This window comes from Meriones unguiculatus, chromosome 21, assembly GCF_030254825.1.
Source record: "Meriones unguiculatus strain TT.TT164.6M chromosome 21, Bangor_MerUng_6.1, whole genome shotgun sequence".
In the NCBI taxonomy this organism is placed as follows: Eukaryota; Metazoa; Chordata; class Mammalia; order Rodentia; family Muridae; genus Meriones; species Meriones unguiculatus.
In genome coordinates this window covers 29,616,910-29,633,239 of record NC_083368.1, presented here as the reverse complement: position 1 = coordinate 29,633,239, position 16,330 = coordinate 29,616,910, and the positions used below count along the sequence as shown (strand labels likewise).

At 39.3% G+C, this 16,330-nt stretch overlaps 1 protein-coding gene across 23 annotated transcripts in view; it reads right to left on the bottom strand.

Annotated features, from left to right (window-relative positions):
- The window catches only part of Adam22 (ADAM metallopeptidase domain 22), a 229,000-nt gene that overhangs the window by 48,531 nt on the left and 164,139 nt on the right, over positions 1 to 16,330 (bottom strand). For all 23 annotated transcript variants that reach the window (XM_060373788.1, XM_060373789.1, XM_060373791.1 and 20 more), the window contains exons 15-20: positions 11,099 to 11,198; positions 9,063 to 9,134; positions 8,758 to 8,850; positions 3,782 to 3,862; positions 1,946 to 1,996; positions 1,656 to 1,719 (exon numbers count right to left, since the gene is read on the bottom strand). In XM_060373788.1, the coding sequence (XP_060229771.1) occupies positions 1,656 to 1,719; positions 1,946 to 1,996; positions 3,782 to 3,862; positions 8,758 to 8,850; positions 9,063 to 9,134; positions 11,099 to 11,198 (461 nt within the window). The remainder of the gene's footprint in view (positions 1 to 1,655; positions 1,720 to 1,945; positions 1,997 to 3,781; positions 3,863 to 8,757; positions 8,851 to 9,062; positions 9,135 to 11,098; positions 11,199 to 16,330) is intronic.

The following is a 16,330-nucleotide window of genomic DNA, read 5'->3' as shown; positions in this document are numbered from 1 at the left end:
GCCCACTGGTGACACAAGTTAAGTATTGCTAATCCAAAAACCTCTGAACTGCTTCACGTTGCAAGACTTCTTAAGGAAAAAAAGAAAAAAGCAGAAGCTATGGGGGTAGGGACAGGAGGATCCCTGGGGTTTCCTGGAGGCCAGCTTAGCTCCTGGTCCAGTGAGCTGGTGGAGAGTGACAGTGCATGACACCTGATGAGATGTCTTTCTTCACCTTCTGGGAATGCATAGGCCTGCACACCTGCACATACTCATGTTTGTGTCCCACGCATGCACACACACACACGCTCACACACTAAAGAAATAATTTTTAACATTTTCATGTCCTTATCTAATGTAAAAAGTCTTAGTAAGAATGCACGTGCAATAAAAATACTAAAAACTGTTATCTAAAGCTATCCTCGGGATGTGTGTATAGGAAACACAGATGAACAGCATGCTTAGTCGTGGGAGGCATCCTCAAGACACCTCATTATCTACATACGAGTATTCCCCAACATAAAAGTCCAATCTTACACACTTCCAGTGCCAGGCATTTCAGGTAAGGGGCACTCGAGCTGCATGTGTTAATAGGAGCTTATTACATTGCTAGTCCCTCGCCTGCTTTGCCCAATCAGAAGAAACAAAGATAGAATCTCTTTACTTAGAGTAAAAACTTGCATGACTACATTTTTCTCCTCCTCTCAAGGCTTCTCAAGAGGCTCAGGGAACACATGGCGGCCTTTCCTAAGAGGACTGCAGCTACTACCTACGCTCTCTAAGGATTACGGTTTGTTTTACAGCTTTTCCTAGTGCAAATCATCTTTCAAAAGGATGTCAAACAATCCAGACATGGTAGCATGTGTCTGCGACCCTTGGACTTGGGAAGTTGAGGTGAGAAGCTTACAAATTCAAGGTCTGACTGGCTAAGATATGGCTGGGCTACATGGTAACACTCTTCCTGACCAAAAAAAAAAAAAAATTAAAGAGTCTAGGACAAAAATATTGACTATAAATTCTGGGGAAATATAAATATATACATGTAACACAACATTTAAATATAAAATTTAGATTCGGTAAACTATAAATACTATTATTTAAACACAAATGCTAAACATTCTCCTCTGAAACGCTGACAGATTTTTTTTTTTAGAAGAACAACATTAACATTTCTGTCCTTCACAGGCCAGCTACTTCAGCAGAAGGTCACCCATAGCTACAAAAGCTGGTTGAAGCTGAGAGAAGACAGTAGATGAGGAAAAAGCAACTCCATTTAAAATGCTCAGGTCTAAGGCAAGGAGACCCTACCCAGTGACCATGTCCATCCCATATGGCTATACAAGGCCATATGGGATCTTTTGCTCAAGGGCACCCAGCTGAGGAGCCGAAATCAAGACTGCTCTATTCTCCAAGCTGTGCACCAGGTGGGGTTGCCCGCCTGGCAGCAAAGGCACCGTCTGTCTGCCTCATCCGCAGGCACTGCCAAGCAGCCTGTGGTTTCTCAAAGAAGGTGCCTTTCTCTAGACTTCTAGAAAAGTGGCCCCACCCAATCCTGAGAAGCTCTGAGAAGCTCCCCCTTATGAAGCAGTCAACAATTTACTTCTAGCCCACGTGTCCTTACAGGAGTGTGCCAATGCTGTGTGGAAAAAATGATCAAGCCACGTGATTTAACTTACTTTGTCCCCAGACGTATTTGCATTGTCTATCTCTGGTTTTACACCTTCCTCCAAAGCAAATTCCCTAAAACAAAGCAGACAAACAAGCAAAAACAGGAATACCCATCAGTGTTAACAACATCTGCTATGCTAGACGATGGAAAGAGAGCATACAGTCGGGAAACACAGCCCATGAGCATAGTCTTCTGAATTGATTACGAACCATCCAAACTGATCTCACTGAGATGATATTTTAGTATTTCTCTCATTCTGGCACCCATGGACAGTTCAGGTAAAAGTGAGTGGCCTACCTGAGTACCATCACAGGAATATCCATCCATTTTATGCACATTGGGAGCACACTAGGAAGAAAGAACAATCCATCACCCAAACTCAGACCAAACATAAGGCCTATCCGATCCTGTTAAGGTCCTCATTTTATAAAACCGTGGCTGATAACACACCAATCCCCTTAAACCATAAATAGAAGCAGAAGGTAAAAAGGAGGCAAGGGGAAATAATAGTTACTGAGCATGCCTTTAAAAATATGACAGCTATGAGATTACGCAGCCAAGAAGGAAAGATCCTACTAGGATGGCTTGGTAGGTTAGCATATGTTTTAGCATCTGCTTTATTCAGATACACTGTTCCTTAGAAAAGAAAACAGGGCTTCTGAGCAAAGTGAGAAACAGGCCCCCACTGGTGAAGCTGTAAGTATACCTTCCTGTCTTTTGCCACAAGGGGCAATAGTACAGGATACAGCAGAGAAAGTGAGGGCAGGGAGATGGAGATGAGATCATCCAAAATAAAATATGTCTGAAAATTTACTCCTATTATTTTATAAATAAAAATAAAAATAAGAACAGAAATATTTTTTTAAAAGAAAGAAATGTATTTTGAAGGGAGCAGAAAAAAGACTCAAGTGATACTAACTTTGTGATACTACTAAGTGATACTCCTGTGATACTAACTTTGAAAAAAAATGTTATACTTCATCACATTATTTTTCCTCGAAGAAATGTAGAAATTTTAAAGTACTCTGGCGGGAATACAAGCAGCAATGTGCATTTTATGACTGAAGTGAGAGAAAAACAAATAATTATAAAGTCACTTGGGGAAAGTGGTCACTATAAAAGGAGAGAAAAAGATGCAGCTATTTATACTCTCTAAAACATCCATCTTTACCCTTTTCTATAATACTTAATGTTTAAGATACAAGTAAATATAATTAGATACTATACAGTGCATTTATTTCTGTCACCTAAACTTCCTTATATCACTGAGTATAACTTTATAGATATCAATTATAATGGACGGAACATACTAAATGAAGGTAACTGTTCATGAGAACAATTCCCTATAACAATCTCAATTAATGTATACTGTTTAGCCTAGCCCCACAGACCACCTTTGTTAAACCTGGATTTTGGATTTAAGATTATTTAACAATCCCTGCTGATTTATAATCAAAATGATGTAGTGTGCTGGTGCCCAGGAGCCTTAGTGGTCATTGCTGTCATTAATAATGCCGGGAGAAAACTCTGCTCATTGCACGGTAGGAAAGGGGAATGCTTTTACATAGAGATCTCTTTGTGTCCTCTAGGTCGACAACTTTTTACAGCTATATCACTACTTAATCCTTCTTCTCTGAAAGCACAGGAGAATGCTGACAGCCTTTGCTCTGCCATGCGTGAATTTCAGCTTTCATGGTTTTGTTCAGTAGAACAAGTTCTTTACATGAAACACAAGCTTCTCTACCAGTCTGGTGTCATCTGGTCACTGGAGAAGTAGACGACACCCATCCTGATGAGTGACAGCCAAGTGCGTGGTTATGCTGCCTCTGTCCCTTGGTGATGCCATGTGAGATTTTGCAAAAATGATAATTGAAAAAGATGCTAGCTAACAATGATGCAAACACAGGAGCTGGACACGCACCTTAATGGTAGAACATTTTGCCTGGAATGCTCAGGGCCTTGGTTTGAACCCTAACCCTGAACCCACATACACAGAGATTGGGGGAACGGGGAGAGGGAAGTGTGATGCGACAGAGACAAGTGATATCTTTCCCGTTTGTATTTCTCTCGCAACACACCAAAGTTGTCCCCACATTCCCTTAATTATCTTGTATAACTATTTTTATAGATTACCTGGCTTGAATTTCCTGAACATATTTCACGAATATCACAGTCATTCACTGCTTCTCGACACACAGTTCCCAAGGGCTGAAACTGAAAAAATAAAATAAAATAAATAAACAAATAAACAAACAAATAAATAAACAAATAAAATCAATACTCTTGTAGTTCCATATTTTTTTAAAAAAAAGGGAAAGTTAAAACTGCTTAGAAGGAATCCTTTAAACTATTTTAAAATGACAGCCTGTACAAAACACGGCTACTGAACAAACGGCTATTTTAACAACTGCAAGAGATAGTTTTTTGTAGGTAATGTAACTTCCGTAGTCGCCATGTGTGTAAATGTCACAACATCCTGCTAAAATGGAGCAGAACTTCAAGGGTGAGTTAACCAAAGTTCCAGGAATTCCGGCCTCTACCCTTCTTGTTTACACCTTCGTCCAGAGATTTTGCCTCTGTTTCTTGCAGTGTCTGCCAAGAACCGTAAAGTTACATTTTGTAAAGTAGCCAACATCACAGTTAATTTTCAGGAAGGTTGTTTTTCCCCAAGCGTTCCTTCCCTTCCCCCCTACCTTATCTGTATGCATATTTAAATCTTGGTCCTTAATTCTTTTCTAGTTTTCTGGACAGGTTCTCCAGAGGTGCTTGTTTTGTGCTTTTTTTGTTTTGTTTCAAATATCTCAAATATTTCTTACATGTGTGGTGGTGGAATCAATCTTGAACCTTATTGGATTTATACACTGCAATTTAATTCATTGTAACAGAACTGCCAACTGTGAAAATCAGGATGACTGACTGCCTATCCCCACAGTGAACTGATGAGCTTATCTAAGACAGCGCTACCAAACAGGTGACTTGGCCCCAGAGGAGATATTTTACAACATCCGGACACAGTTTTGGTTGTCATGGCCAGGGCAGTTCTTCTAGAATCTAATGGGTACAACCCAAGGATGTTGCTAACATCCTCTAAAGCACAGGCTACCACCTGACTTCAGATGGCACGTCTTTTCCTTATCCAGAAAAGAATGTTAGCGGTGGTCAAGAAATCCAGATTTTAGAAGATCTAGATTTAAGTCAACTGTGTTTAAGCCAAAGAAGACAGTTACTGGGACAGTTGCATGTGCCACCTTCCTTTAACACGTTAGAGCTATCCAGTCAGCAGATAATCATTGTACGTACCGTGTATGCTCATTTATCCACTCAACAAGCGTGTACTGAGAATCTATGCCAATTATTTTGCAAGTGCCTGGCTCTGCTCCATAAAAACGCAAGTTAGAGATAGATGGCTACTAAACCTCAGAAATAACAAAATATCATTATCGGATAATGTATGAGGAAAGGGAAGCCCTAAATAACTTTTAATCTTGATGTAAAAGCTTAGTATGCGGAGGTAAATCTGAAGATGCTGCAGGGAAGATGAAATGGGAAGGAGAAAAAGATTCACTCTCATCTCCATGTCACTATAGCAAATTCCTGTCTAAAGCATTCTCCTAGTACTGAACGGCATGCCAAGAGGAACAGGATGAAAAGACTATATTGAAAACCACCGACTATAAGATTAGTTAACACATGGTTCTCTTTAAAGAACCTGCACCTTAGGGAGTCAGCTGGGAGGGCAGACTCTGAGAAGTATCAGCCTTCAGGCTCCAGCTCTCTCATGTACTGGTTTTAAGATGTCGGTAAGTTACTGTCAGACAGGAATGCTAACAAAAGCCATACTTCACTTCAGGAGGATCTTGCAACCACTAGGAATCTAGTCATTTACTACGGGTTAGATACTAGTATTGGGTTATAATGGTTTAGCACATGTATCCCCTTCAGCCTTTGGCCTTAACTGACCAATTAATCACCTTAAACTTTTTAAAAATTCTTATAATTTATTCAGTTTATATCCTGATTGTAGCTTCTTCCTTCATCTCCTCCCAGTCCCACCCTCACTCCTTCTTAGCCCAACCACTCCCTATTCCCTGAAAGGAGGAGGCCTCTTCCCCTTCCATGTGACCCTAGCCTATCAAGTCTTATCAGGACTGCCTGCCTCCCTTTCCTCAGTGGCCTGGCAAGGCCCTCTGCCAGAGGGAAGTTATCAAAGAGCATACAACAGAGTGTATATCAGAGATATCCTCTGCTCCCCTTAGTAGGGAACCCAAATGGAGACTGAGCTGCCTATCAGCTACATCTGAGGCAGGGTCTAGGTCCTCTCCATGTCTGGTCCTTGGTTGATACATCAAGTCTCTTCACCGCAAACCCCCCATCCCTCCAGTCGGAGATTTGCTGGCTTTGTTGGTCTCCTTGTGGAGGTACTGTTCCCTCTGGGTTCTTCTATACCCCCACTCTTCCACGAGATTCCCTGCACTCTGCCCAAAGCTTGGCTATGAGTCACAGCATCTGCTTTAATACCCTGCCAGGTAGAGTCTTTCAGAGGACATCCATGGTAGGCTCCCATCCTATCTCTTCAACTGCTTCTGGTGTCTATTCTGTTCACCCTTCTGGATGAGAATTAAGCATCCTTCCTAGGGTGCTCCTTATTATTTAGTTTCTTTAAATCTATGGATTTAAATATGGTTATCCTGAATTATATGGCTATTATCTGCTTATAAATGAGCATATACCCTGTGTGTCTTCCTGCTTCTGGTTTACCTCACTCAGGATGACTTTTTCTAGTTCAATCCGTTTGCCTTCAAATTTCATGATTTCTTTGTTTTTAATAGCTGAATAGTGTAAATTGTGCATTGTGTAAACGCACCACAATTTCTTTATCCATTCTTTGGTTGAGGAACATCTAAGTTGTTTCCAGATTCTGGCTATTATGAATAAAACTGCTATGAAAATAGCTGAACAAGTGTCCTTTGCATATTTGGGGTATATACCCCGGAGTGGAATACCTGGATCTTGAGGTAGCACTATTCCCAATTTTCTGAGAAAGTGCCAGCTTGATATCCAAAGTGGTTGTACAAGTTCACATTCCCACCAGCAATGGAGGAGTGTTCCTCTTTCTCCACATCTTTGTCAGCATGTGTTATCACCTGAGTTTTTTTTATCTTAGCCGTTCTGACGGGTGTAAGATGAAATCTCAGTCATTTTGATTTATATTTCCCTGATGACTAAGGATGCTGAGCAGTTCTTTAACTGCTTCTCCATCATTGGAGATCCCCCTGTTAAGAATTCTCTGTTTAACTCTGTACCCCATTTTTTAATTGGATTATTTGGTTTGTTGGTGTTTAATTTCTTGAGTTCTCTATATCTTCTGTATATCAGCCACAAGTCAATGTAGGGTTGGTAAAGATCTTTTCCAAGTCTGTAGGCTGTCATTTTTTTTTCTATTGATAGTGACTTTCGATTTATAGAAGCTTTTCAGTTTCATGAGGTCCTATTTATTAACTGTTGATCTTAGAGCCTGAGCTGCTGTTTTTCTGTTCAGGAAGTTGTCTCCTGTGCCAATGAGTTCAAGGCTCTTTCCCACTTTTTCTTTTATCAGATTTAGTAAATCTGGTTTTATGTTGAGGTTTTTGAGCCAGTAGGACTTTATTTTAGTGCAGGGTGGTAAATATGGATTTATTTGCATTTCTCTACTTGTAAACATCCAATTAGAGCAGAACCATTGTTAAGATGATGCTTTCTTTTTTCCATTGTATGGTTTTGGCTTCTTTGTCAAAAATCAAGTATATATAGGTGTGTGGGTTCAGTCCTGGGTCTTTGATTTGATTCCATTGACCCACCAGCTATTTTTAATACTGTTGCTCTATAGTACTTCTTGCAATCAGGGATGGAGATACCTCCAGATTATCTGTTATTATACAGGACCGTTTTAGCAATTCTGGGTTTTTTTTTTTTGTTTTTCCATATGAAATTGAGAATTGTTCTTTCAAGGTCTGTAAAGAATTGTTGTTATTCTAATGGTAATTGAATTGAATCTGCAGACTGCTTTTGGCAGGATGGCCATTTTCACTATGTTAATCCTACTGATCCATGAGTGTGGGAGATCTTATCATCTCATACCTTCTTCAATTTCTTTCTTCAGAGACTTGAAGTTTTTTTCAAACAGGTTTTTCAATTGCTTGGTTAAGGTCGTGCCAAGGTACTTTATGTTATTTGTGGCTATTGTGAAGGTTGCTGTTTCCCTAATATCTTTCTCAGCCCGTTTGTCTTTTGTATACAGGAGGGCTACTGATTTTTTGTTTTTAGTTAATTCTGTACCCAGCCACATTGCTGAAGGTATTTATCAGCTGAAGGAGTTCTCTGATTGAATTTTTGGGGTCACTCATGCATACTCTCATATCATCTGCAAATAGTGATACTTTGATTTCTTCCTTTCTGATATGCATACCCTTGATCTCCTTTAGTTGTCTTATTGCTCTAGCTTGGACTCCAAGTACTATGTTGAAGAGATACAGAGAGAGTGGGTAGCCTTGCCTTGTCCCTGATTTCAGTGGGATTGATTTAAGTTTCTCTCCATTTAGATTCTCTCTGGATAGGCTTGCTGTATATTGTCTTTACTTTAGGTATGTGCCTTGTATCCCTGATCTCTCCAAGACTTTTAACATGAATGGGTGCTGGGTTTTGTAAAATGCTCTTTTGGCATCTAAGGAGATGATCATGTGTTTTTTTTTTTCTTTTATATGGTGGATTACATTAATGGATTTTCATATGTTGAACCACCCCTGCATGCTTGGGATGAAGCCTGTTTGGTCGTGGTGGATGATATCATTGATGTGTTTTTGGACTCAGTTTGCAAGTATTTTATTGAGTATTTTTGCATCAATGTTCATAACGGAAATTGGTCTGAAATTCTCTTTCTTTGTTGGGTCTTTGGAAATTGGTCTGAAATTCTCTTTCTTTGTTGGGTCTTTGGAAATTGGTCTGAAATTCTCTTTCTTTGTTGGGTCTTTGTGTAGTTTAGGTATCAATGAGGCTGGTAATGTTCCTTCTGTTTCTGTTTTGTGGAATAGTTTGAAAAGCATTGGTATTAGCTCTTTTTTGGAGGTCTTTACCTTGCACTTTTTACAACAGAGGCCATCACTGCATTGAGAGTCCTGAGTCAAGGTGCATTTCTTACAACACTCTGCTCCTTCAAGGGCACATTCCTAAAGAAGATAAGCAGTTGCAAAACATCAGAAAATTCTGTTGTTTTCCCAAAAGTACCAAGACATTTTTTAAAGTAAATGTTCAAGTTCACAGTAACAATCATTCATCCACCAATCCTACAAAATTTCTAGATGTAATTAATGCTCGATATTATCCTAAGAGCATGGAGCTAGCTACCTTAAACCATTCTTCAAAACGGCAGGGGACTTACAGCAGTGGTGCCACAATCACACTCCTCTCCAGTTTCAATGAAGCCATTCCCACACTCAGGAGGATCTAGAAGCTGTGGGAAGAAAACCAAGATGAGGCTGAAGTACAGAAACACCAGTATCAAAGACCCACAGGGGCTGACGCCACAGCAATAACCCTCCCTTCCCCGTGTATAAGCTGTTCATTTTTATTTACCTCAAAGTAGAAGATATAGTTTTAGAACTTGGAACTTTAGAAGATCAATTTTGGTTTCCATTTTTAATATTCAGACTTAGAACTGTGCATTTACCATATATATATATATATATATATATATATATATATATATATATATACCAAATATGGTCTGGTAAATGTCATGAAAATAAAAGATGATCTAGCCATTGATGAAAACCAAGCCAGTTTGACATCCGAATGTCTATTTAGAAAGCAGGAAATTTGGAGTCAGGAAGCCTAGATTAAAATCTTAGTAATGCATGGGGAAGTGCTTAGCAGCACAGAAAATGCTTGGTGTGTGGGAGACCCTAGATTCAAAAGCCAGCAATAAAATAAAACACAGCGCAGTGAAAGAAAACACAAAATGATAAAACCTTGCCAGAACTACATACCAGAGACTTTACTACCTCAAACACCATCTTGTAATTAGCTGTCTAAAATTATCATGAGGATCAAGTCTAATCACCCATGAAAATCCCTTTGCTATTTTTCAGTTTGCTAGTACTCAATTAAGAGTCTTCCTGGAGATCTGGAGATAGGGCTCTGTGGTTAAGAAGTCCTTGTTGCTCTGGTAGAAAGCCAGGTCCAGTCCAGCACCCACACGACAGCTCACAACTGTCTGCAACTGTAATTCCAGCAATCTGGAACTCTTCTGGACTCCTTAGACACAGGGCATGCATGTGGTTCACATATACACTCAGGCAGAACTCATAAAATTAAAAATAATTCTTCAAAAGAAGCATTTTATATCTATACTAACAAGAGGCATTTTCATTTCCTCTTTTATGATTTAATTTTAAGTCTCTTCTCTGTATGTGTGTGTGTGTGTGTTTGTGTGTGTCTTTGTGTGCAATGCATGTGTGTGCAGTTGTTTGCAGAGGACAGACACATTAAAGCTCTTGGAGGTGGAGTTACAGGAAGTTGTGAGCCATGCACCATGTGACAGAGAAGCAGTATATGCTCTTAACTGCTAGGCCATCTTTCCAGCCCTTCATTTATTTGTTTTAAATTAGCTTTGTTTAGTATACAAATAGATGGTTTCACAGTGACATTTTCAGACTGCATCTCCCCTTTTTTACTTTTCTTTTTAAAAATGAGGTCTTGCTGTATAGTCCAAGTAAGCTTGGCTCTATAAATCAAGCTGGCCTTGAACTAACTCATCGTGGTCCTTCTAGCTTAGCCTCACTTTGCTGAAATTACATTCATGAGCCTCTCAGGGTCTGAATCTGCTTCATGAACAAAGTTACTTTTAGATTAGAAAGTAATCATAAAATTACAATGCCCACTGATCTGTTCAATATAAAATATGACCATGGCTGTGAACACAGCTTTGCAGAGAATGGCAGAGACAATTAGCTCTCATAATTAAGGCAATCTTTTACCTAATCAAGAGGAGACTTTTAAACCTATTTTACTTTTTAACTTTCATATTTCTTTTGTCTTTTGAGTATAATTTATCCTGTGTTGATGTGTGACATTAGTGCCCAACAATTACTATTAGCTAGCTGTGTAATAGTCATTAGAAGTAAACCAAAGTTTTCACATTACAGAATGAAAATACATGCCCACACTTCCGTAACTAGAAGGAAGAAAACAAAACAAACAAAAACCCAGTCATCTCTGTCAGCTAACTATACCATCAGAAAATGCCCGTCTGTCCCAGATTAAATCTGGCCTTGAGATGATGATACATAACCTATCTAGAATATGCCCTTCAGGTCAAATTGAAAAGTTCTCTCCTGTAGATCCAGTAGATAGGAACTGGTGTTTATGGCCGTGTGCAACAATTCATAAATAATAAGTCTTGATCACACTCATTACCTTGGAAGGCTTGTTGAACAGGCAGGCGCCTCCACCACTATTCAGGAAGTCATGATACTCCTCCACATTGCACTGAGTGAACTTTTTAGGGAGATAGTAGCTGTAGGAGAACAGAAAGAAAATGCCTAGGTACAGTCTTAGTGTCGCTTGTTTGTTTGCTAGTCCTAAATGGACATAGTGCTAAAATTATACATTTAGTCAACCATCCTATTTTTAAACTCTTCGGGTAGTGATGAATAGTGGCTATTGTTTGCTTGTTTATTTGCATATTAAATTAAAAGAAAGACATACATATAGTATCTATAATTTAAATCAAAGACAATGAACTTTTATTTCATAATGAATAAGTAATATGCAGCTAGCTACAACTCAGACATCAGAGAAGTCTACAAAATAACTGCTTGTAATTTATAATATGTTTCAGGCCATGAAAGTCAAAGGAAATCAAAGGGATTGTTCCAGATTGAAGGTAGGTAAAGAAATAAATGTGATGCCTCATTCTGAAGCTCTGGCTGTAAATAACTTTTCTGGCATATGGGCCAGGGCTGAATGTGGAGAAAGGTAGACAGTTCTCCTGACTCCGCTATGACTGGCTGGAGGCTCCTGTTACAGGAAATGCATCCAAATGGGTTGATGGTGACAGAGCACCAAACTAGCCACAAACGATTCAGGGTACTGGTGGGATCTCCCCTACTAAGCTTGTGACTTTTTCTAAAGTTTGAAATTGTTCTAAAATTATGTAACAAAAAGGGCAATAAATGGTCCAGAGGAAAAAAAAAAAATGAATGTGGTGAGAGAAAAATTTGGCAATATACATTAAGATCCTTAAAATAAACACATCTTTGGATCAGTAATTCTTGGTTTCATTTTTTTTCTTACAAAAATAGTTAGCTATATGCACAAAGGTATACGCACAAACACTTATAGTGGCATAATGTATAATAAAAAAGAACAAGAAAGCAACTCAAGTGTTGACTAACAAGAGAACGGTTAACTAAACTCTGACAGGTGGATTAAATAGAATAGCATGGAGTTATTAATAATCACAATTTTGAAGAATACTTAGAAAATGATGGCTGCTTGGTGCTAACTGAAAATTAATGTTTATATATGCAGTAGGAGCCAAAACTCATAAAACAGCAATGAAATGGAAATTCCTTTAATTCCTTCACTCCCTTTTACTCAAAAGACAAATTATTTTGAATGTGAAAAGTTTCTTCCATAGGATCCTTCCATTTTCCTTTCACTGACTCCCAATGGGTGCCCTTCTCACTTTCCCTTCTAGTCCATCCTACATGTCTCTGCCAGGTTTTCCATTGTAAGGAGGACCCTCTCCATGGTCCCTACTTCTTCTACTGCTCAGCGCTGACAGGGCTCCCAACTCCCAAAGTGAACATCACTAACTTTCAGTAGGGTGGCCTTAGATGTCAAAGTCTTGTTTGAAACCACGACTGTGCATGCCTCAAATCCCAGATCTTGAGGTGTAGAGGCAGGAGGATGAGGAATTCAAGGTCAGCCTGGGGTACAAGAGACCCTGTCTCATGGGGAGAAATTATCTGTTTAGACTTTAGTCCTGCAAATGTACTCAGCAGGGTCACAGCCTAGCTCAGCATCCTGCAGACTTTACAACAGGTGCCTGGACCATTCCTGAGCCCTCAGCATTGATGAAGAACAAATCTTCCACAGTTTTAACAGTGAATCTGTTTTATAGCTCCATGGTGGAAGTGAATGGTCACAGAACTTTGCCTTCCATTCCACAGGGTAACGAACGAGTTGATTTAACATATCCTAAAGTTAACAGGTGGTCTCGATTTCAAACATGTTTTCAACTTTAGCAGTGCCAATGAACTTTAGGAAGTAAATTGAGGGCACACACCACAGGGCACACAGATGATGCTGGGCACACACCAGATTATAGAAAAGTGTCAGATAACGCTTATACAAAGAGGTTTCTGTTGAGTGTGTCTAATGTATGGAGAATTTTAAGGGGAAAATTGTATGACTATTTGATTTCCCTGTAATTATACTTCACACTATAGAGATTGTCTATACAAATGTAATGTCGCTAACCAAAATTAATCAGAGCTATTAAAAAATTTTTTTAAGATAGGGTCTCACTGTTTAGTTCTGGCCTGAAGCTCACTAGGTAGACCAGGCTAGTCTCAAACTCAAAAAAATCTACCTGTCTCTGCCTACTAAGTGTAAGATTGAAGATATCTACTGGAACACCTGGCCTCTCTTAAATAACTCCTCTTGATGAAAAAGATCTGTAACGTGAAATACATTAATAACAGAAAATCATAATTATAAAATTTGCTATTAATAAACAAAATATATAAATAAAAATTTTAAAAATACTTCAGAAACATGTTTGTATGTACACTTCATCTATCACTTCCTGTCCTTGTGTTATCCTAAGAGTTCCAAATTCAAACTGAATCAATAAATACAAAATCAAGTCTACAAAAAGAAATATAATGGGAGGCATGAAATGAAAATTAGTAAAAACACAATTCTTTAAGCACGTACGACTAAATGGTGAGAGGACTAGTAGGTGTATTCAGAGTTAAGTTTATTGCAGGGAGCGTTGTGGGAGGGAGGTCAGGTGCTAACGTGCCTGTTGCACAGGAACCAAGACCTAAGTTTGGCTCTCTAGCACTCACGTAAATGCTGAGCCCAGCGGCAACCATTTAAACTCTAGCGCCAGGGTTTATAAGACAGGTCACTGCAGATGAATAGCCAGCCCGCCTACCGAATTGATAAAGCTCTAGGTTCAGTGAGAGGTGCCGTCTCAAAAGAAGGCCAAGTACAATAAAAGAAGACACCCAACGGTGCCCTCTGGCCTCCATGTATTCATGTACGCATGTGCAGGAACACAACTACATACAAAAATCATGCCTGGGTTGAAATCATGACAAACCTCAAAGATGGCCAGAAATGTGATCATATAGAGAAAACAGATGAAAACATTCCAGAAAAGAATAGTTTATTTAGGAAATCAAAAGGATTTAGAAATTCAAATATAATCACATTAGGCAAATTTGGAAAAGTTAAAAATTCATGTAGGTTTATGCATTACAGATCAAAAATGCTACAAACCCACAAACAATTATGGTAAGTAAATAGATCAGAATAGTGGAAAATGAGATGATAAATGAGAATAAAGATAAATCATCTAAACACTAAGAAATCTGAACCTTATTCTTTTTCACTGGTTTGTAGTTTTTGGTTTTGTTGTTTGTTTTCTTTTTTTATAATTTTTATTTTTTATATTAATCACAGGTTATTTATTTTGTATCCCAGCCATAGCCCCCTCCCTCATTCCCTCCCAATCTCACCCTCCCTCCCTCATCTTCTCCCTGCCCCTTTCCAAGTCCACTGCTAGGGGAGGTCCTCTTCCCCTTCCATCTGACCCTAGCTTATCAGGTAACTTCAGGACTGGCTGCAAAGTCCTCCTCTGTGGCCTGGCAAGGCTGCTCCTCCCTCGGGGGTGGAGAGGTCAAAGAGCCTGCCATTGAGTTCATGTCAGAAATGGTCCCTGTTCCCCTTACTAGGGTACACACTTGGATACTGAGTTACCATAGGCTACATCTGAGCAGACGTTCTAGGTTTATATCCATACATGGTCCTTGGTTGGAGATACAGTCTCATAAAAGGCCTCTGTGCTCTGACATATTTGGTCCTTGTGGAGTTCCTGTCCTCTCCAGGTCATACTAACTCCCCCTTCTTTCATATGATTCCCTGCACTCTACTGAAGGTTTGGTTATGACTCTCAGCATCTGCTTTGCTACACTGCTAAGTAGAGTCTTTCAGAGGCCCTCTATGGTTGGCTTCTGTCCTGTTACTTGTTTTCTCCTACTCCCTATGTCCTCCCATTTGTCTTTCTAAGTGAGGATTGATCATCTTACCCCAGGTCTTCTTTCTTATTTATCTTCTTTAGATGTACAGATTTTAGTATGTTTATCCTATCTTATAGGTCTAGTATCCACTTATAAGTACGTGTGTACTGCTCCTGGGATATCTCACTCAGGATGATTTTTTTCTATTTCCACTATTTGCCTGCAAATTTCATGATTTCCTTGTTTTTAATTGCTGAGTAGTATTCCATTGTGTAAAGTACCACAATGTTTGTTTTCAGACAGTCTCGTATCTTTGGCTGGCCTCCAATTTACAATAAAACAGAAAGTGACCTTTAACTCCTGATCGTCCTGCCTCCACCTTCCAAGTTCTGGGACTACAGGTGTGCCCAACCAGAACTCAAGGAGGCAGAGGCAGGTGGACCTTTATGAGTTCAAGGCTAGCCTGGACTACACAGTGAGACCCCACATTAAAAAGAAAATTTACAAGTGTTCCCTAGCACACCTGGCAGAATTTCGTTCTTCAGACAGCTGTGTCTCATAAAAGTTCTGCGTAGCACACTGGTATTTAGTAAACAAATGTTCCATTTTGAAGTCATGGATTAATCTTATAAGCATAATGTTATCCAAGAAAGCAGAAAACATAAAAACATACATTATGAGACAGGTCATGGATCATAAGCATGCAAAGCAATGCTGTTTTACATTTATATATATACAAAGACTGAAGTGTTACATAGGACCCATGAATAATAACCAAAATCAGGATGTTGGTTCCCTGGCTGAGGATGGAGGGTGTTGGGGGAGAAAACAGTCTGTGTCTCACTTTTGAAAACTGTGATACAAGTGTGTGTGCTGTGATACATGTGCATACAGTTTTCTTCTCTACAGAGTAGTCAGGGGGTAAACATAAAGCCGGGAATTTACCCGACTGTGTAGAATGTCATGGAAATAATAACTGCACAAGAAAAACAAACTCTAAGGCAGGGCAGAGTGATCAGTTGGAACAAAAGGAAGGGTCCTAACAATTTGTTTCAGAAAAATCAAAACACAAGAATGGAAGCCTGGCAGTGTGTGAAGACAGGACCATATAAAAATGAAAATCTTTCTGAGAGATTTTTTCCCTCCAAACTCCTTGTTCAACAACACTGCACTATGAAGCCATCACGCCGCTGCCAATGTGGATCTGAGACAGATACAAATACAGGCCACATTTTTTTTTGGTCTCATTTTGAGGATCAGTTTAGCCTCTGAATTAAAGGACATAAAGGAAAAGGGATTTAGAGAGCCAAACTAACAAAAGAAGAAAGTGGTAACCTCGTTATAATTCTAGCCCAGACCTAAGACTGAAAAAATTCCTAGGATCTTCTCATTA